At 32.2% G+C, this 22,579-nt stretch overlaps 1 protein-coding gene and 1 pseudogene across 1 annotated transcript; both read right to left on the reverse strand.

The window, feature by feature from the left end:
• Nucleotides 1–92: 92 nt before the first annotated feature.
• Nucleotides 93–5,447, reverse strand: LOC123199000 (disease resistance protein RPS4B-like). The gene is made up of 5 exons (XM_044613800.1): nt 5,381–5,447; nt 4,908–5,107; nt 2,580–2,864; nt 1,417–2,295; nt 93–416 (listed from the first exon to the last, which is right to left on the reverse strand). The coding sequence occupies exons 1-5, from the start codon at nt 5,445–5,447 to the stop codon at nt 93–95; spliced, it is 1,755 nt and encodes a 584-aa protein (XP_044469735.1).
• Nucleotides 5,448–12,257: 6,810 nt separating this feature from the next.
• LOC123199001 lies at nt 12,258–21,867 on the reverse strand (annotated as a pseudogene).
• Between the last annotated feature and the right edge of the window lie 712 nt (nt 21,868–22,579).

The raw sequence follows: 22,579 nt of genomic DNA on the forward strand, positions 1-22,579 counted from the left end.
CTCAATCTCATATCTCTGTCTACTCTTGCATCTCTTCTCAAATAATCTATTTTGGCATACAATCAAGCCACTCCACATTTTTTCACCTGGCTTCAAACCTTACCATTCTTAGTTTCATATTCAACAAAGAACGCAACACCACCCTGGCTATTCAAATTGATTGTAGGAAATCCCACGGACTTCATAAAGTAATTGTAACGTATGAATACATGATCTGATTCAATAACGTCCTCACCTTTAAGAAACTCAAGCCCAAAGCTTAATGAGTTAATTAAATTTCTAGAGAAAATTATCTCTCCATCAACAATCAGGTGAAATCCAACACGAAAAATTCTAAGTTGTTGATAGTCTTGTAATGATGCAACAGCACACAAAGCGAGACTAGTTAAGTTATCATTGACCCAACCTTCTGGAAACTTTATAAAAGATTCATTACTTTTTAAGTCAAACCACTTTGAAATTTTGCTTCCAACGTAAAAAATGTATGTTGATTGCCAAAAAGCGACGAAATTCTGCATGTACATCAACAGTCCATTTAATACTATATATTTTAATTTTATGTCATAAAAAACTCTATACTTATAAATCAATAGTCCAAGTAAGATTTTCAAATAGAAAATATTTTTATTAAAGAATTATCAACTTTGTCTTAGATTAAAACTACATTATATTTCGTTATATCAAATAAAAATAATTAAATATATTAATTATTTAGTTAACAATAGTAAATTTATATGTATAAGAATATTATATAATATGAAAGCTATATATTAAATGTAATTCTATATAATATAATTTAAAGTTAAGATATGATGAGAATAGTAATATTAATAGTATGTTGAAAATAAAAGTGTGAGAACTACAAATTAGTGGATCTGTTTATAATTTTGAAAACTATTGTGGTGTTAGAATAGTTTTCATAAATTGATGGACATGTCTTATGTTTCTTAAAACAAATGGTGGTTTTTGGTTAATCATGTAAAATAGTGAGTTTTTACCAAAACAGACCGTTTCATAATAAAGGTTGGGGGGTTATGAAAGAAGTAGAAATTTAACATAGGCTTTCAATTCCCTTCCTTATTCTTGATTTTTTGTTTTCTCATTCATCAAAACTTGCATTCTTCTTTCATCAAATTTGTTTAATGTTTGTTCTAGATGGTTTAATTCAATATAATATTTAATTAATTCTTAATTAAAAATCACTCTATCATAAGGGTAGGGCTATTTGTTAAGTTTATATAAATTAAAATTTTAATCCACATGTCTTTTACTTTTAAAATGAAATATGTATGCTCATATTTAATTTTTAAGTCTTTTGAATGGGATATTAAAAGTTATAAAGTATGAAGAATCAAAATTTATAGAAAATGAATTAACATCATTAGAAAATAGAAAATGTAAGAGAGATAGACTTACTTTACCGTGATAGAATTGATGATAGAGATAGTTTGCTGCACTTCTCTCAATAGTCAAGAGAGCATCTGTCATCTCTAATTTTAATTTCAAACAATTGAAGAAGTTGATTTCCCCAATAAAAGATTCCATACGTAGGAATATAGCTGGTAAACTTGATATTGATTCAAGAGATTCGCAATTCATTGCAATCATTATCTGTAAACTGCTTGGAAGCTCTGGTAAGTATTTAAGCCTCTGGCAAATGCTTAAAGAAAGCCCTCGCAGGTTAGAGAGGTCTTTGATGCTCTCTGGTAGCGTCTCTAAATTGTTTTGGTCAAGACATAAATAATTCAGTGAGAGTAATTGACCAATATTGTTGGGTAACACTTCAATGCAACAATCAACCAATTTTAGCTTTATTAGTTTTTGGAAGATAAATAAGTCGACGAGTGGTATTCCTAATCGCTTCTTCATCTTACATCTTGTCAAAGATAATGTCTCCAGGTTGATCAAACTTGTCATAAATGTTGGTACTTCTGCAAAAGAAATTTCCTCCAGTTCCAATACCTCTAGAGTTTGTAAATTTCCCATGTCATTAGGCAATCTATCAAGTTTGGAACAACCCGAGAGATAAAAACATTTAAGAGATTTCAACTCACGAATACTCTCTGGTAACCTTTCAAGCCTTGAACATTTTCTAAGACTCAATTTCTCTAGTCTGAATAGATGCTCTATCGGTAGCAATTCTTCTATTGCAGTTCCATCTAGATATAACTCTGCAATTGTCTCAAGGAGATATGAAATTGTTTTGAGATTTGAGCAACTGGAGAGATTAACTTTTCGAAGAGATTGGCAATTAAAACTAATTGGAAGATTATCAAAGCTTTTGCATCCTTGCAACTTCAGGATAACAAGTTTATGGAGATTATGGACAGAAACTCTCAAGCAAATTTGTACAATCTTCAAGATTCAAGCTCTTAAGATTTGACATAAATGAAAAATCTGGTATTCTGTATAGATACTTAGTGTGACTAAGGTCAATATGTTTCAAATTAACAAGAACTTGTCAAAAAAAGAAAAAAGATTAAAAGTAAATAAAGTAAAGCTAGAAACATATAACTAACTTAAAAGAAAAATTACAATTTAAAGCATACAAAAAAAAGCAATATAACAGTAACAAATACCTGGTTACCAGTCCAAAGTTTTTTAACTTTGCTATTAGACATGTAAAGTGCAACAAGGTTCTTTGGATTAAAATTTGGCAGCAATGATTTGGCAGGATATCCATGAAAGCAAAAGTACCTGATCTCATAGAAATCAAACTTGAGTTTCTTAAAACCATGCAACTTCTTTCCATCATTGCAGTTTTTTCTTTTCAAGCATATTAAGTTATGGCGCAATGCAGAGGAATCAGATTCAGACACCTTCTTTTCGTGTTCAGACCCATAAAATTTCAAGAATCTTAGGTTCTACATTTTGTTGAAAACTTTAGGACTTAAATGCAACTCTTCTACTTTAGACATATCCAAGTGTATGCTTCGAATTGCTCTAGTTCCCTGGTAATCACAAGCATATTGGTGAAAAGTCAATTTGAAATTGCTTAATTACATCAATTCTTAAGTAATTTACTCTCAAATATATTTCTTTTCAGAATAGTCATTACTACCCTATACCAAATAATTTAATAATATTCTACTAACTAATATTTTATGTGTAAAATAGAAATAAAAAACAAGTGTTTTGGCTCTTACCATATTATTCGTCAATATTGAAATGATTTCATTGTGATCCCACAACCAATTACGTTTACCAGGATCATCAATTGATTCTTGTTGAATAATTTCTCTACCCATTTCTTCAAGTAAATCATGCATTGTTATGGTGTCAGATGATATAGTTATGAGACACCTTTCAATGAGAAGATGTATAGAAATATGAGAGTCAAAATCACGAGCATTCAAGATTGCTTCTATGAGATCTCTTTTATATCCTTTAAAAAAACATGCAATATCTAAAAATACAACTTTCTCTTTATCATTTAATCCATCATAACTTATTTTTAACACCTTGTGGACATCCACATGAAGACTTGTTCTTAAGTTTTTCAGTACACTTTCCCATTCTCTCTTCGTCCACTTGAATAAAAAGGAACCTAGAACTTTAAGAGCTAGTGGAACACCCTTAACATAAGTTACTACTATAGATGATAGCTCGTTATAATCTTCAATTGGAGAGTTTTGTCGAAAGGCATTTAGGGCAAAAAGTTGAAGAGCATTATCAAAACATAACCCTTTCATTTCATGAATGTGATCCACTTCACATTTTTTAAGCACATGTTTATCCCTTGTCGTTATAATGATTCGACTATTTGAATCCAAGTTGCCAAAAACTCCCATTAAACATTTTATTTGTTCTAACTTTGTTACATCATCAAATACAATAAGAACTTTTTTTCTGCTAATAAGACTTCTTCTTGTGAAGGTGAATCTATGATTGGGATGTTCATCCCCTAAAACTGCAAAACTCAATTTTAGGCATAAATTATTTAATCCTCCGCTTTTCTCTGATTCTTCTCTAATATTCAGAATGAAATAAGACGCTTCAAACTGTTTAGAGATTTTTTCAAATATAGCACTAGCAAGAGTAGTTTTTCCTATGCCCCCGATGCCTCAAATTCCTAGCTTGCAAACACCCTTTGAATATAATAAATTTTCAATCTCTTTGATTGATGACTCTAGTCCAACTAGGTACTTGGAAGGAATAACCGAAGAGTTGTAATCCAATTTCTTCCATACATCATTAACAAGATCTTTTACCAACGTTACCTCATTCCTAAAAATAAAAATAAATAATTAGATAATATGATACTAAAATTAAATGAAAGAAAGAAATATAACATAATCATTGAATAAAAAATTTTAAAATGTAAGATTGGCATGATGAAGAACTGTGTCATGACATGAACTCAAGTTCATTTCTCAGTGGCACAAAATTTGAGATTCAAATATAATTTGATCATCACTTTCCATATCCTAAAAATTGGTAAAACTTATCAATGCTAAAATTGAATTCAGTTCCCGGAAAAAATAAAATAATCAGTAAGTACGTATTCAATAACATATCATATTTATATAGTAATCAGCTGTCATCCAAAAAAGTAAAACTGACCATTCATGTTAATGAATAGTGTTTGTATTAAGTCTTTATGTGTTTTGGGCGGGAAGACACACAACAAGAACCCAACCCAAATTAGCATAGTATAAAATATATTGTCAAACTTCCAATTGATTATTTTTTTGACCATCTGAATCTGTCCTCAATAAATCTGGAAAAGATAATGAAAATAGAAAATATATGGAACTGCTGTATGTAAGATTATTACATAAAAATTGGTAATTTGTAGCTTTAAAGTACTTACCAAAAAAAAAAGATTATTACATAAAAAACTTGATAAAAAAATTTACAATTACCTAGAGTTCTTTGAATCATAACCAGATATGTTGGCTGCATACCTCAAAACAGTCCTCAATCTCTGCAACATCCATAAAACGCTTTTCAAGCTCAGAAAATGCTTTTCCAAAATCCCCAGTTTGATTCCTGACATCAGATGGATCTACGTCATAGAAGACTGGTATTATGATCTGATCATACGTGTTCTTACATTTAACAATCTCGTCAAGTTCTTTGAGACACCATCTGGAGGAAGCGTAGCCTTTAGAGAAAATGATAACCGAGATCTTTGAATGTTCAATCGCCTTCAAAAGAGAGGTAGAAATTTCTTCTCCTCTATTAAGCTTATCATCAATGAAAGTTTTAATCTTTTTCTGACAAAAGGTGCAATATTTGTTTAAAAACTATAAGGGCAGTAGTGTAATTAGAGCTTAAGGATGCATGGGTCTTTTCATTTATAAGTGAGGGCAGTTTGATAAACTTGCTGGGCATTCACTTGTGTTGACCTAAGTATATAAACATAATTTTGGCCGACCGAAGAAGAGATATAGAGAGAAAGTGAGGCGTGAGCTGCTGTGTATTTCTTTCTCTGGTTTATGCATCTTGGGGCTTCTTGTGGCTGCTGTGTGGCTGAGTTTGCTCTCTGAGTTCGATCGACGGTGTCTCTACGGTGAAGTCAAGTGCTCTTTGACTTTGTATTGCCGTGTATTTGCTTGTATATTGTTTTAATGTACAGTGAGAGATCCGTGTGTTTGTATATTGTAAATCGAACTTGATATTAGTAGATTTGACTAGAGGAACACCTTTGCCTTGGATGTAGCATTTCGTTTACGAGATCTAAACCAAGTAAAATCGTGTTGCTATATTTTTTTCTTGTTTTCCACATTTATATTGTTCGGATCGGATTATCTTTGGGTTCGGAAATATAAATCTATAAGAAGTGGTATCAAAGCCACAAAGATTTTTTCGATCTGTGATCTTGTAACATATTTGCGTTTCTTTTCCGTTTATATTCGGCTGCTTGTGTATATCTTGAGGTGTGTTTGGTTTTCATGCTTTGCAATATATTTTGGTGAAATATATGTGTTGTGTCTCTTGATATATGTGAATATTTTTCAGAAAGATTGTGTTCTTGTTGTGAGTACTTTGCTTTCTTGGTACTGTTGTATTTTCTTTTGGTACTTGTAGGATTAAAGAAACTAAAAGAAAAAGAAAAAGAACATAATGGGGTCAACAAGACTGGAAATAGAACAGTTTAATGAAAAAAATGATTTTAATATTTGGAGGAAAAAAATGAGGGCTGTTTTGGTGCATCAAAGGTGTGCAAAGGCCTTGGAGGGTATAGATGCTTTACCTTTTGATATGACAGAATCTCAGAAGGCTGAGGTACTTGAAACTGCTTATAGCTTGCTTATTTTACATCTATCTGATAATGTTTTAAGACAAGTTGATGATGTTAGTACTGCTGCAAAATTATGGTTGAAGCTTGAATCTCTTTATATGACTAAATCTTTGACTAATAAAATATATTTGAAAGAGCAACTGTTTGATTTTAAAATGGATCCAGGAAAGTCTTTAGAAGAAAACTTAGATGAGTTCAATAAAATTACTATTAATTTGGCTAATATAGAAGAGAAAATTTCTGATGAAAATCAAGCCATTATTATTTTGAACTCACTGCCTGAAACTTTTAAAGATGTAAAAGCTGCTATCAAATATGGTAGAGAGTCTCTTTCTTTAGAAGATGTCTTAGGGGCTTTTAAGTTAAAAGATTTAGAAATGAAGATAGAAAAGAAAACCATAGGTGAAGGCTTGCAAGTAAGAGGCAGAACAGAAAAGAAATTTCAACAAAAAGATAAAAGATATAATAGATCTAAATCTAGGCCAAAAAGGGTTTGTTGGAATTGTCATAAAGAAGGTCATATGAAAAAAACTGCCCTGAAAGAAAGAAACTGAATTTTCCTTCAAATAATGAGAAACATGAGTCTATAAATCTACTTGATGGCTATGACAGTGCTGAAGTTTTGGTTTTAACTGAGGGGTTGTCTAGGGAAGAATGGGTTTTAGATTTAGGATGCACCTATCACATGACACCTAGAAAAGACTAGTTTATAAATCTATAACAAGTGGTATCAGAGTTTGGTTAATTGATGAATTAAAATGTGTGGTTAGCAGGGATGTTATGTTTAATGAATTTGTTTTTTATAAAGATCTGTTTATCTCTAACCAATCTCAGTCTAAACAGGTTTATATTGAGGTGGAGAATTCTGACTTGAGAAATTCAGCTAGTGTTGAGTCAAGTGATAGACCTGGTTTGGGCTTAGATCCAATTCATGCTTCAAAGTATGAAGATAGGGGTTTGAACCAGCAACCATCACAAAGTCAGAGTCAAAGTAGTTTAGACAGTGATTTTTTTTATTATCAATTGGCTAGAGATAGGACTAGAAGAGCTATTAAACTGCCATCTAAATATGCTCATGCAGATTTTATATCATATGCATTTAATATAGGTGATTGCATTGAATTGAATGATCCTTTAAATTTCAAACAAGCCTATATGAGTAAACACAAAAAGGAATGGTTAAATGCCAAGCAAGCTGAAATTGATTCTCTGCATAAAAATAACACATGGATTCTTGTTAAAAGACCTGTAGATAAAAAGATTATAGGTTGTAAATGGGTTTTTAAAAGAAAACTTGCTGCTCCAGGCTTTGAAAATGGAAGGTTTAAGGCTAGAGTTGTTGCAAAGGGTTTTTCCCAAGTAGAAGGCATTGACTATCATGAGATTTTTTCACCTGTTGTTAAACATATATCAATAAGGCTTATTTTATCTGTTGTGGTGTTATTTGATTTAGAACTTGAACAGCTAGATGTTACTACTGCCTTCCTTCATGGTAATCTCGAAGAGCAGATTTATATGGAGCAACCAGAGGGCTTTGAGAAACCTGGATCTGAAGATATGGTTTGCTTACTAAAAAGGTCATTATATGGCCTAAAATAGTCACCAAGACAATGGTATAAAAGGTTTGATGACTATATGCTCTCCATTGGCTTTTCTAGAAGTGAATTTGATAATTGTGTTTATTTTTGTAAAACTGAAACAGGCTGTTATGTTTACTTGTTGATATATGTGGATGATATGCTTATTGTTTCAAAGAAAATAAGTGATTTGAATAGGCTGAAAAATTTGTTAAAAGATGAATTTGAAATGAAAGATTTAGGACATGCAAAAAAGAATCTTAGGAATAGATATTAATAGAGATAGAATTAAAGGTATTTTAACTCTGTCTCAATCTGAATATGTTAAAAAGGTTCTTGAATTGTATGGTATGCATGATGCTAAATCTGTGAATACTCCTATAGGTGGTCATTTCAAATTGATGTCTGTTTTGCATGATTTACCTATTGATGAATCTGAATATATGAAAAAGATTCCTTATGCAAATGTGGTAGGTAGCTTAATGTATGCTATGATAGGATCCAGGCCTGATATTGCTTATGCAATTAGTTTGGTGAGTAGGTTTATGGGAAAACCTTGTAAAGCACATTGGAATGCTGTGAAATGGGTATTAACATACTTGAAAGGGTCATGTGATTTTGGTCTTGTATATACTGCATCTGATACTAACAGTTTACATGTTAAAGGATACTGTGATTTAGATTATGCTGCAGATTTAGACAAGAGGAGGTCTCTAAATGGCTATATTTTCACATTTGGTTAAAATGTGATAAGTTGGAAGAGTTGTCTTCAACATATTGCTGCTTTGTCTACAACAGAAGCTGAATATGTTGCATTGACAGAGGCTATAAAAGAAGCTTTGTGGCTGAAAGGTATAACAGAAGAGTTGGGGCTGCATTGTGGTATTCCTGTGATCTATTGTGACTCACAAAGTGCAATACATCTGTCTAAAAATAGTGTTTTTCATGAGAGAACAAAGCATATAGATGTTAGGTTGCATTTTATAAGAGAAATTTTGTCTAGAGGTTAGGTAATTCTGGAGAAAATTGCTTCAGAGGTGAATCCTGCTGATATTTTGACAAAGGTGGTTCTAATAAATAAGTTTAAGAGTGTCTTAGACTTGTTGCAAATTGGAAAGTTGTGAGTCTGTCTTGCAGAGGTGTTTTGGCTAGTTAAATTCATATTTGAGTCTTGTAGTTTTCAAACAAGGTGGAGTTTGTAATATTTGTTTAAAAACTATAAGGGCAGTAGCGTAATTAGAGCTTAAGGATGCATGGGTCTTTTCATTTATAAGTGAGGGCAGTTTGGTAAACTTGTTGGGCATTCACTTGTGTTGACCTAAGTATATAAACATAATTTTGGCCGACTGAAGAAGAGATATAGAGAGAAAGTGAGGCGTGAGCTGCTGTGTATTTCTTTCTCTGGTTTATGCGTCTTGGGGCTTCTTGTGGCTGCTGTGTGGCTGAGTTTGCTCTCTGAGTTCGATCGGTTGTGTCTCTACGGTGAAGTCAGCTGCTCTTTGACTTTGTATTGTCGTGTATTTGCTTGTATATTGTTTTGATGTACAGTGAGAGATCCGTGTGTTTGTATATTGTAAATCGAACTTGATATTAGTGGATTTGACTAGAGGAACACCTCTGCCTTGGATGTAGGATTTCGTTTACGAGATCCGAACCAAGTAAAATCGTGTTGCTATATTTTTTTCCTGTTTTCCGCATTTATATTATTCGGATCGGATTATCTTTGGGTTCGGAAATATAAATCTATAACAAAAGGCTTCATATAGATGGCTGGTAATGTTTGTTCGAGTGTCCACACCATGGAAACTAAGGAAAACCTCATACTCTAGTTTAGGAGTAATAGAAGAAGAAGAAGAAGAAGAAGAAGAGGAAGCCATTAACTGCAAGTGATGAAAGGCACTTCGCATTAACAAAGAAGGCTAAACTAAATGTCACATAATTGAGTAATTGCATTATTTTCTTGCTGTACATTTCCACTTTCATCTCTTTCCCGGAAAATATGCCGTGTCTTTCGCCTTTTTCACTTCGACTTTTTGACCCGTGAACATTAGGCTGCCTTTTTCATTTTTATTGTTTTTCTTTAAGCTTCAAAATTTTAAATTTCCATCCATCGTCCAGTTATTGAATCTGTTAAATTTTCTTTAAAATGATTATTATTTATCAAAATTTTTATAAATATTAAATTATTAATATATTTTTATTTAGTTTAAAATTTTTATTATTTATCAAAACTTTAACCAATTTAATAATGTTATATTTTTAAAACTAATTAAAAGGAATATAAAAATTTTAAATTTCAAAAACATGTTTGAACTTTTTTTTCAAATTTCAAAAAAAAAAACAAAAAATTTTTATTAACAACTTTAATATCTTTAAAAATTATAGTCTACCCTATAAACTTTTGAAAAGGGAAAATGAAAAAAATAAGGGGAAAAGAAAAATTAAAAAAATAAGAGTGAAAGGAGAAAATAAAGTGCAAAAGAAAAAATATTGAAAAATTGATATAAAATAATTTTTCTAACCTTTCATTTAATTAAATTCACTAATAGAAGTGAATATAGGTTTTTTGAAATTTAAAACGTGAGATTTCACCATTTCAACAAACCTTAAGTGGGAAATAGTCTTTTGACCTTGTTTCTCGGTTATAATTCATGAGGGTTAGGTGAGATTAACTTTAATTTAATAATTTATAAGGGTTAGGTGAGATTCATTAACTTTAATATTTTAATTAAGGCCTCTAAGCTCTTGGTATTATGAAATACACTTAGAGAATAAAACTTTATATATAAACAAATTTTATTAATTTATCTAAACAAATCAATGAAACGGTATATGATTATATGATATGATTATATATATATTTTTTACTTTAAAATATATCACTCAATCACAAATTATTATATCTGTTGGTATAGATAAATTAATAATATTTATTTATACATATAATATCACTTTAAAACTCTAAGGCATTGGAAGTACTCTCCTGGTGCAAGCAAGCCTCGAGCAGCCTGGCGAGTTGTTAGGATAGAAGACATCAACTGTAATGTTTCTTGGCTAAGATGATCAACCTGTTTGGGCAAGAGCTTATAAAGTTGGTAAGATGTCAAGATGTTCCAAGTAAAAACTAACATAGATCAGATCATACAAACGTGAAATTTAAAGAACCATGTTAAGCTAAGATCCATAGTAGACTCTGTAACCACACTTAAGTTAGCAGAAAAGCGAAGCACTCAAAGAAAAATCAACTACAGTTTTTTAGAGCATAACAAAAATGATATTTGCTGCGAATCATGAATGCAAAAAAAACAAAAAACTCACCAAAATGATGAATTCAATGCCAAGAAGATGGTTTAAAAGAGGTGTGATTTGTCTGGCCTCTTGGGCTTGCAGAATTTCGGCCATTGAAAAATTATCATAAATTAGTAATATTTGTTTATGCATATAATATCACTTTAAAAAAATAATCCCATTGAAAAATCAATTTTAATACAAAACAGATTTTGGTTGGTCAATCAGGTATCAAAAACCTCTAGACTTGAAACTAAAGGCTTGTTCAAGGGTTGTTGTGTTGGGAAGCATTTACATAGAAGAATAAACTATAATGCAATGAAATAGTAAACAAAATTTTAACAATAATGATATTCACCCGTAAACATAACCAAGATGAAAATATCTTAACGATTTTTGGCCAAATGACTACAACCGAATTTTCACCTATTATATTAAAATTACTCAACTGATATAAACACTTTATATAAATCTTAAGTTAATATCACCTTCAATTTTTTTAAAAAATTACGACTTTAATCAATTTTAAAATGTTACATACTCATGAGTCATCATGTTTTTAGAATCTCTTGCAAATTCACAACAAAAACTCTTTATCATAAACTCAGCAATTTCTCATTTGGTACCAACAACCATATTTGATAGAGAAGAAAATTGACAAAATCACAAAAATTAGATAGATCAAATTATCACTTTTTTTTTATTAAAGAGACAAATTAATTTTTGTTATTAAATAATTAAACTTGTTATCCCAAAATTGATATTAAAAAAGTTAAATTTAAGTGAATAATTAGAAAAATTGGATATTTTACTTTTTTTTATTGAAGAACTCTTTGTAAAAGTATGATTCATGTTATTGGGGTAAGATAAACTCTACAGAGACAGTAAAGAAGCAGCAAATAAAATAACTAGTTTATTCTTCTTCTCTTGTCTACATGAAAATACTACTCCCCCATATATGGAGTAGAATATCTCTGTCACTATAAGTGATTGTGTTTCCTCCTATCAAAAGATACTTATTTAAAGAATTTATAAATCCATGGATATCAAAATGAATTTACATGCAAATATATATTCACTCTCCCAATAATCATAATGACTAAATTTTTATTAACATACATTGGTATTTTATGATCAACTATCTTTTCATACTCCAAGAACATAAGATCTTGTAAAATATACAATTTACTTAACAACAAATGGAGTACGAAGATTGTTGCCTTGTAAAAATTTACATGACAACATTGCAACGTTACCCCAAAAACATAAACCCTAAATATAGGCTTTAAAAGCTGATAAAAATGAACATCATGCATCGAAAATTGATTTAATTACAAACTTAACTTTGTCCGGGTAATAAGACTATTTATGTTTACAATTTCTCAAGACGCTTGTGGCTGCTTCAAAAATGTCAACAATTTAAAGTATGCAGATTATGTTTGTAACAGCAATGTCCAGAGGTAACTTTGATTGGGAAATGAAGTTCGAGCAATGATGATCTTCCAGAGAGATTAAGCTTGTTGATTTTTTCTGGTATAAGATTAGGCAGGCTCGCGAGGACAGGTGGCCCAAATTGCACTCAAAATTCTTAAGGCATTGGAAGTACTCTCCTAGTGCAAGCAAGGCTCAAGCAGCCTGGCGAGTCGTTAGGATAGAAGACATCAGCTGTAATGTTTCTTGGCGAAGATGATCAACCTGTTCGGGCTGTAAAGTTGGTAAGATGTCAAGATGTTCCAAGTAAAAACTAACATAGATCAGATCACACAAACGTGAAATTTAAAGAACCATGTTAAGCTAAGATCCATATTAGACTCTGTAACCGCACTTAAGTTAGCAGAAAAGCGAAGCACTCAAGGAAAAAAAAACTACAGTTTTTTAGAGCATAACAAAAATGATATTTGCTGCGAATCATGATTGCAAAAAAAAAAAAAAAATCTCCAAAATGATGAATTCAATGCCAAGAAGATGGTTTAAAATAGGTGTGATTTGTCTGGCGTCTTGGGCTTGCAGAATTTCGGCCAGAATAATAACTCAGTCATCAGCTAGTTATTTTCCGTACAAGCTGCATAGTGCTTTAATAAACAGTTAAAAGTAGAACAAAACTTCAATTTTGCAGATGAATGCAAATTCAACTCATTGGAAAGTTTCTCGATATAAATCAGATGTGCTGATAAAGAACTAATTGACGGGTCAGAAAACAGGTTACAGAAAGCTATTGAAAGTTAAGATCAGCAATACTTTAGAAGAATCCAGAATAAAGCCATACTTGATTGAGCAATGATGCGGAATCTTACCTGGTTCACGAAGCTGACTAGAGCTTCCAACTTCCAACTTCTCGATTGCAGAAGGTATCCTTGGGATGTAACCTCCTTCTACCAGTTGACCGGCAGCGACAGTTTCAGCAAGAGTTTATTGCGATAACTCCATGCTTAGAGTCAGAGCATCTTCGGCTTGCTGGCTTGACTGTATTAGATTATTAAATTCCATATATTGTGAATCAGTCAAGGTGTCAAGATGAGGAATGAGAACCTGTTATCAACGTCAGCCTATTAATCAGCGTTATTCTACCTATATGAAAGACCTTAGAAAAGAATTCAATTAAGATGTGAGTAAAAGTTCAAAATAGGCAGACATTATATAGATCGGCTTTTGCAGCAGTAGATTTCATGCGGAAAAGTTCAAAATAGGGGCTCAAGCCATCCTCTAGTATGTGAAGCTCTATATCACTAATATGGGCCTGCAAAGCAGACCTCAGTTCACAAATTTGCCTTGTTTGCTCTTCAACCCATTGTCCATACTCCATCTCACATGCTGCAATTCCAGCACAAACCTCGGTGAAGACTTTTTGTTTAATGCAAGGAGATGAAATGACAAAAAGTGTGTTTTATGAGCAACAGGAACTACTGGAAATCAAATTTCAAAGAACAGATTCAGCACATCAGAGATTATATGCATAGCTTCATAACACAACATCATTTTTCATGGAGGTATCAAGTTTTCAAAGTGCTGGACGCTTGTGCTTATGGATGGCTGGAATCTATTGCCAGGAACATTTTTGAGGCATTGATTTATGGACAGCAACAACTTCAGTGCGGATAAAGAAGTGATATGAATTTTCTTATGTACTTGTTACAAGCAATTGAAATGATATAGGAAACAAAACTATGAAAAACTTGCAGGAATCATGCTTTGAAGGGATCACGATTAAACAATAAATAGCAGGAGCATACCATGAGTGGTGTTGGTAAGCTAGTAGTAACAAAATTTCACAAATTGTCTTAATATTATGTGTACACTCTAGGTTCCGAGATTCAGATACCAAAAAAATGCAATTAGAGTCATGCAATTCAGCAATACTTTGACAAACCTGGGTTTATAGGTCTAGAGAACCCCATCTGAGAAACTTCTACTCCACCACCTATATACAAACCCTGCAGTGTAGCATTCGTTGTTCAAACATTTGAATGTAAATGAAAAATGATGGGAAAGGGTTTCTAGTGTCATAATACCGAGTAAGCAAGAAATAGAAATAGTAAATCTTCTTAATGCCTCTTGTCTAGCTCACTCAAGCTCCTGCTCCAACTGAACCAACTTTAATCTACTAGATTCTAGCTGTTGAACATAGGCCTGTAAAACAAACACAAACTAAAAAATTCTAAATCACTTGTTGCATGTTAAATCTGATTCAAAGTAGGCCTCAACATACCTTTTTCCGCAACCGGCTTTTACATGCAGCCTCACGGTTAGGGCTGGATTCGAGCCGAGCCGAGCTCGGGCTCGGCTCGATTTTTTTATGGCCGGCTCGGCTCGGCTCGTTTTTCATATCAAAACGACATCGTTTTGTATATATAAAAATCAAAACGACGCCGTTTTGTATAAAAAATTTAAAAAAAAATCAACCGAGCCAGCTCGAGCTCGATCGAGCCGAGCCGAGCTCGAGCTCGAGCTGGCTTGGCTCGAATCCAGCCCTACTCACGGTTTTATGCAAGACGTCTTTGTATCTACGGGATTTTGTAACAAAGAAAAAGACTCACTTCATTTTGAAGGGAATATTATTTAATCTATTTAAAAACCATATACAGAATTAGAGACAACCTATGGGTAAAATTGGTCGATTGAGAGACTACAAGAACTGAATACACTGAAGTCAAACATAGTGAATGGGCTCATAAATTCCAAATCTACTTGGGGTCACAAACTGGGTGGACGGAGAGTTCATGCCCTTCGAACTTATGATGGGATGCAGCTCCATTAGCTTTAGACATAAACACACACAACATATAAGCATAAAGACAACAAGATGCAAAATTGATATAAAGGGTATCTGAGTTTGAGGTCTAAATTTGAACTGAAACAAAATCAGCCTAGCAGGATATCAAATTGAGTTCCAGAGCATAACAACCCAAGTCATGGAAACCTTAGAAATTTGCTTACACAATAACAACAGAGTCTAGAGTTAAGTACTGACGTAATTTGATTCAGCTCTAAGAAGACTTCAATTTAACAATAAGCTGTATCTATTGTAAATGAAATCAACAAAAGATGCATTGTTTATAAGGATGCAGAAGAAGAAAAGCAGATGCAGTATGTAGCAATCTAATTATACAAATCCAGTGATGAAAGTCAAATATCATAAGTAGAGAAAGAAAAAGGCTTTAATTTAAATGCAAAGGCAACACAAACAAGATACTGGTTTCCCATTTCTCGGTCTTCATGCTCATGATTAGAATCAGGCAGCCACTAACATCTGAAATCAAAACAGAGGAATTCTAAGAATAATTTTCTTTCATGATAACTAATCCGTGCAGCACCAGTTACTCGAAGTAAGACTCCATAACAGGTGCCTCCGTTAAAAGGCACTGGACGCCTAACAGTAGGATAACGGCTTCCGTTTAACTACCTCCCATCGCAAGCTTGAACCAGATACTAAATCAGATACAGTCTTCTCCTTGCAATCTTTCATGCTTCACGGATAAATCATATATCAAAAACCAAAGGGAGATAATATTGACAAAACCAAAGGCAACAAGTATATGAACATGAGAATTCACTGAAAATAGATTAACGAGTTAAAATTTCTATGTAGAAGAAAGATGCTTACAGTTGTAGGCCTATCCATCACTTGTATATTGCTGAATAAGGAGACCATCTATCTAAAATTTCATATGTTTTCAAAAAATACCCCCATTGGTCATGTTCCTCGCAAGAGCTTAGACAACGCTTCAAACAGTCATTAAAAGAGCAATTTATAGCATTCAATCTCTGGTCTCTGGTCTCTGGTCTCTGTCCACTGATCTGCTTATCTTCATTGTGCATGCTCAGAAAGCAGCATTAACTAAATGCATCAGCCATCGTTTTACCATATGAAAGAGAGGCATGGGGACACAAAGGAATCTTATCAACCAGTTCTGACCTAATATAATGAGCTCATGGACTTTGTACTTACTTCAGACTTTCTATAGGAAGAGAATCTTTCAAGTGTCAATGGTACAGCACATTTGCTAACCGCATAAAGTAGTCTGTCAAATACAATAAATACAGCATAGCCTTATGTTATTTCTACATGTGACAAATTGAACGACAATAGATAATTTTTTATAGATAATGTGTTGAGATCACTGTATAACCTTTTTTTTAAATTAAAAAAATCACCGTAACCATGTGAATTTTATTAATAGGTGGAGTTATATACAAAATCTTGATAAACCATTTGAAACATACATCTTTGAAACAAAAGGGAAATAATTTAGAAATAACCATAGGCAACAATTAAAGGATGCCTTACAACATTGTTTAGCATGTAAAACATATCAAAATAATAATAATAATAATAATAATAATAAATATAGATAAAGAGTTAAATGATCATGAGAAGTCACCAAAAAGAGTGAAATATATATACATGTGTGTATGTATCTTTTTTTACATTTAATTTAATCCAACTTACAGTTTGTAATACATCCATCGCTTGCATATTTTTGAACGAGTAGACTATCTATCCAAAACTTCATATGATCTCGCCAAACCATATATTTTGCCATGCATCAAGTAGCAGTTTAGACAACACTTCATATAGTCGTTTGTAGAGCAATTTATAGAATTCAATCTCATGTCTCAGTCCGCTCTTACATCTCTTCTCAAATCATCATCTTTGACATACAACAAGTCACTCCACATTTTTTCACCGGGCTTTGAACCCTACCATTCTTAGTTGAATGATCAACAAAGAACTTAATGACACCCTGGCTATTCAAATCGAGTGTAAGTAATTTCGAGGACATGATATGGTTGTTATATCCTATGAATACATGATCTAATTCAATATCCTCACCTTCAAACCCTAATGAATCAAAAAGAATGCCAGAGGAAATGATCTCCCCATTAACAAACAGATCATATTCAACGCTGAAACTTCTAAGTTGTTGATGTTTTTTTAATGATATAACAACACATAAAATGAAACAAATTAAGTTATCATTGAACCAACTTACTGGGAACTCTATATAAGTATTATTACTTTTAAATTCAAACCATTTGGGAATTTCACTTCCAGGGTAAAATATGGAGGTGTATGGCCAAGAACGCATTGCCCAGGGATTGTTATCCTGCATGTACATCACTTCTTTAAGGATATATGTTAAATTGAAGGGCATTTTTGTCAGAAGGTATATTTGACTTTCACTCAATATTTAAAATTTTAGAAATATAGAAAACAACTATTTATATTTAAAATATAATTGAACAAATAAACGAAAATTAATAAAATGATTAAGATCTCTTACTATTTATTGATTTTTTTTAGAAAGAATATATCACCCAAAAAAAATCTCTTGTGAAATTGTTAATCTTTGAAGATTTTGAAATAAAAATAACAAAAAGAAATTAACACAATAAAATCTATTAACAAAAGGAAAGAGAAAAAAAAAGGAAAACAAATATTCAAAGAGAAAGATGAAAAAAATATTCAGTTAAATCATTCTCCAATCACGTAATCAATTCTACAATATTTACTGGGGTGAATAATGAAAAGAATAAAAAAAAAAATAACTATCTTCCCTAAAATAGGAAAAATAGCAATATATTTCACAATCTTCAATTCAAACTCGAGAATTTAAAAAGAAAAAAAAAGCATCGTAGGAAACCAGAGAAAATGAGAAGATATACTTACTTCAAAGCAATCCCCCAAATTTGTATATCTGTCAATATTCATCACAGCGTCTAATTTTAGTTTGAAACAATTGATGAAGCTGAAATACACCCCACCATCCCCCCGAAGTAGGCTTAAAGCTGGTAATATCGATTCTAGTGATTTGCAATTATTTGCTTCTATATATTCTAACTCGGGTGGAAGCTCAGCTATGGATCTAAGCCTTTGGCAATTGCTAAAATTAAGCAGTAGCAAGTTAGAGAGGTCTTTGATGCTCACAGGTAGGCTCTCAAAATTGTTTTGGTCAAGATATAAATGTCTTAGTGAGAGTAATTGGCCAATACTGTTGGGTAACACTTCGATACAACAATCAACTAGGTTTAGCTTTGTCATTTTTTGTAGGATAGATAAATGGACGAGTGGGATACTCAATCGATTCTGCATCTTACATCTTGCAAAAGATAATGTCTTTAAGTTGATCAAACTTGTTATAAATGTTGGTGTTTCAGCAAAAGCCATGTCCTCTAGTTCAAGTTCCTTTAGAGTCGTTAAATTTCCTAGGTTATTTGGCAATCTGTCAATTTTGGAACAACTCGAGAGATAAAGACATTTTAGAGATTTTAACTCATGAATACTCTCCGGTAACCTTTCAAGCCTAGAACATTTTCTAAGACTCAATTTCTCTAGTTTGTATAGATGCTCTATTGATCGCAATTCTTTTATGGCTGTTCCATCTAGATATAGCTCTTCAACTGTGCATGGGAGATATGGAACTGTTCTAAGATTTGAGCAATTAGAGAGATTAATTTCTCGAAGAGATTGCCAATGAACACTAATTGGAAGATTATCAAAGCTTTTGCATCCATATAGATTAAGGATAACAAGTTTATGGAGATTATGGATAGATGAGAAACTATCGAGTAAATTTGTGCAATCTTCAAAAATCAGGCTCTCAAGATTTGGCATAAGTGAAAAATCCGGTACTCTGCATAAATGCTTAGAGTGACTGAGGTTAATATGTTTCAAATTAACCAGTTTCTGTCATAAAAAAAAATTAATTGAATTAAAACAACATAAATAACATACATATATTTACAATTTAAAGCCAAAAAAAAAAGAAAGAAAGGTAGTATATAAGTTAACATTTACCTGGTTACCAGTCCAAAGTTGTTTAACTTTGCTATTATGCATATGAAGTGCAACAAGGTTCTTTGGATTAAAATTTGGTGGCAATGATTTGGCAGAATATCCATGCCAGCAAAAGTACTTTAACTCAGAGAAATCAGATTTAAGTTTCTCAAAACCATGCACCTTCTTTCCTTCCTTGGAGCTATTTTTTTTTAAGAATCTTAAGTTATGGCGCCCTGTAGAGGAATCAGATTCAATCACCTTATTTTTAGGTTCGGAAACATAAAATTCCAAGAATCTTAAGTTCTGCATATTGTTGAAAGTTTTGGGATTTAAATGCAACTCTTCTACTTTAGACATATCCAAGCGTATGCTTCGAATTGCTCTAGTTCCCTGGTAATCACAAGCATATTGATGAAAAGTCAATTTGAAATTGCTTAATTACATCAGTTCTTAAGTAATTTACTCTCAAATATATTTCTTTTCAGAATATGTAAATAAAAAAAATAATAGATATGTCATTACTACCCTATACCAAATAATTTAATTCCCAATGATAACTAGAAATGAATATTCTGCTAACTAATATTTTTATTATATTTATGTATAAAATAGAAATAAAAAATTAGTGTTTGGCTCTTACCGTATTGTGCTTCAATACTGAAAATATATCCTCATGATCCCACAACCGACTACGTTTACCAGGATCATCAACTGATTCTTGCTGAACAATTTCTCTACCCATTTCTTCAAGTAAATCATGCATTGTTATGGTGTCAAATGATATAGTTATGAGACACTTTTCAATGAGAAGATTTATATAAATATGAGAGTCAAAGTCACGAACATTCAAGATCGCTTCTATGAGATCTCTTTTATATCCTTTAAAGAAACATGCAATATCTAAAAATAAATTTTTCTCTTTATCATTTAATCCATCATAACTTGTTTTTAACACCTTATGGATATCCCCATGACTATTAATTTTCAAGTTTTTTAGTGCACTTTCCCATTCTCTCTTTGTCCTCTTGAACAGAAAGGAACCTAAAACTTTAAGAGCTAGTGGAAGACGTTTAGCACATGCTACTACACTTGATGATAGCCCAATATAATCTCTTGTTGGGTTGTTTTCTCCAAAGGCATACAATGTAAAAAGTTGAATGGCTTTATCAAAAGGTAATTCTTTCATCTTGTGTATGTGATGCACTCCACAATTTGTTAGGACATGCTTATCCCTTGTAGTTATGATTATTCGATTCTCGAAATCCAAGTTGTCAGAAACTTCCCTTAAAAATTCCATTTGTTTGAAATTTGTAGTCACATCATCAAACACAATGAGAACTTTCTTACGACTAAGCCTTTCTATTGGGAAGATGAATCCGATATTGGGATTTATATCCCCTAAGAGTGCATGATTAATTTTTTGGCGGATGTCATTTAATCCTCCGATTTTCTCTGATTCTTCTCTAATATTTTTAATGAAGAAAGAAACTTCAAACTGTTTAAAGATTTTGTTGAAAACAGCATTAGCAAGAGTAGTCTTACCTATGCCCCCAATGCCCCAAATTCCAAGCTTGCGAACACCTTTTGTACATAATAAATCTTCAATCTCCTCGATTGATGAATCTAGTCCAACAAGGTTCTTGGTGTGAATTGTTGAGAAGTGATAATCCAATCTTTTCAAGATATGATCGGTAATATTCTTTACAAGTGATGCCTCATTCCTATAAAGTAAAATAAATGCATAAATAAAATGATACTAAATTAGATGACTAAGAACAATTCAAAGAAATAAAACATAATTTAAATTATTTTCTTTTTTTTTTGGTTGTTCATTAAATACAAATTTTTAAATGCGAGATCAGCATTATAATGAACTGTGTCATGACATGAACTCATATTCTGATTTAAAACAGAAAATCAAAATCAAAAAAAAAAAAAACTGCTATTAGTCGTTACTGCAAGAAAGTTATTGATAAATAAATTTACAGTTACCGATAGTTCTTTGAATGAAAACCAGAAAGGTTGGCTGCATTCCTCAAAGCTGTCCTCCATTCCTGCAACATCTTTGAATCATTCATAAAACGATTTTCAAGCTTAGCAAACGAATTCCCAAAATCCCCAGTTTGATTCCTGACATCAGATGGATCTACGTCATAAAAGACCGGTATTACAACTTGATCATACTTGTTTTTACATTTAATTATCTCTTCAAGTTCTTTGAGACACCATTTGGAAGAAGCGTAGCCTTTAGAGAAAATGATTACTGAGATCTTTGAATGCTCAATTGCCTTCAAAAGAGATGGAAAAATTTCTTCTCCTCTGATAAGGTTATCATCAATGAAAGTTCTAATCTTTTTCTGACAAAAAGCTTCATAAAGATGGCTGGTAATGTTTGCTCGGGTGTCCACACCACGGAAACTAAGGAAAACGTCATATTCTTGTTTAGGAGTAATGGAAGAAGAAGAAGAGGAAGCCATTAACTTCAAGTGATGAGAGGCACTTTGCATTAACAGAGAGGGTTAAACTAAATCATGAAATAATTAAGTAATTTACTTTATATTCCACCATCACTAAGTCTCTGCATTAACAAATTGGCCGGCCGAAAATTTATAAACTCTCAGTGATATAAGCGTTAGGTGAGGGTCCTTAAATTTTCACTATAAATCAAATAATATTACACCAAATAAATAAATGAAAAATACTTGGGAAATATTAGGTGCTGAAGGGATGCAAAATTTGGGCCCCCGAGGAACGCGCAGTTGGGGAAATTAACAAATTCAACCCTCAAGTTTCATTTAACCAACGTTTTGGTTTCCTTCGGTGTTATTAAATTGACATTTGAATCCCTCAAAGTCAAATCTGCTGATGATATGGAGCTATGGACTATCTTAATGCCAACATAGGGACCAATATAGGGACCAAAATGTAATTAAAAATTTTCATCACTTAAATATAATATCCGAACCTAACCTTAGGATGAATTGTAATTTTCACCACAAAGGGCTGCCCAAGGAACTGTTGCCTTAGCCTCTTCCTCTTGGGCAACTTTTAATTTTATCTTTTCTTGTGCTAAAATCTAGGAAGCACCTATGCATTTTTGTGTTTTCGAATATATGGTTCGAATTTATGACTCATTGATAAATTGACATCATTTAATAATTACTTAACATAATTCAAATAAAATCACAA

Source organism: Mangifera indica, chromosome 16, assembly GCF_011075055.1.
Source record: "Mangifera indica cultivar Alphonso chromosome 16, CATAS_Mindica_2.1, whole genome shotgun sequence".
Classification (NCBI taxonomy): Eukaryota; Viridiplantae; Streptophyta; class Magnoliopsida; order Sapindales; family Anacardiaceae; genus Mangifera; species Mangifera indica.

What these genes read in the sequence shown, in the direction of transcription:
- LOC123199000 (XM_044613800.1), bottom strand. Translation starts at nt 5,447, where the DNA reads ATGCATAAACCAGAGAAAGAAATACACAGCAGCTCACGCCTCACTTTC. An exon ending in AGATTGAGGACTGTTTTGAG is followed by an intron (nt 2,865 to 4,907) that starts GTATGCAGCCAA and finishes AACAAAATGTAG; the next exon opens with AACCTAAGATTCTTGAAATT. An exon ending in ATCAATTCTATCACGGTAAA is followed by an intron (nt 417 to 1,416) that starts GTAAGTCTATCT and finishes TCTTTTATAAAG; the next exon opens with TTTCCAGAAGGTTGGGTCAA.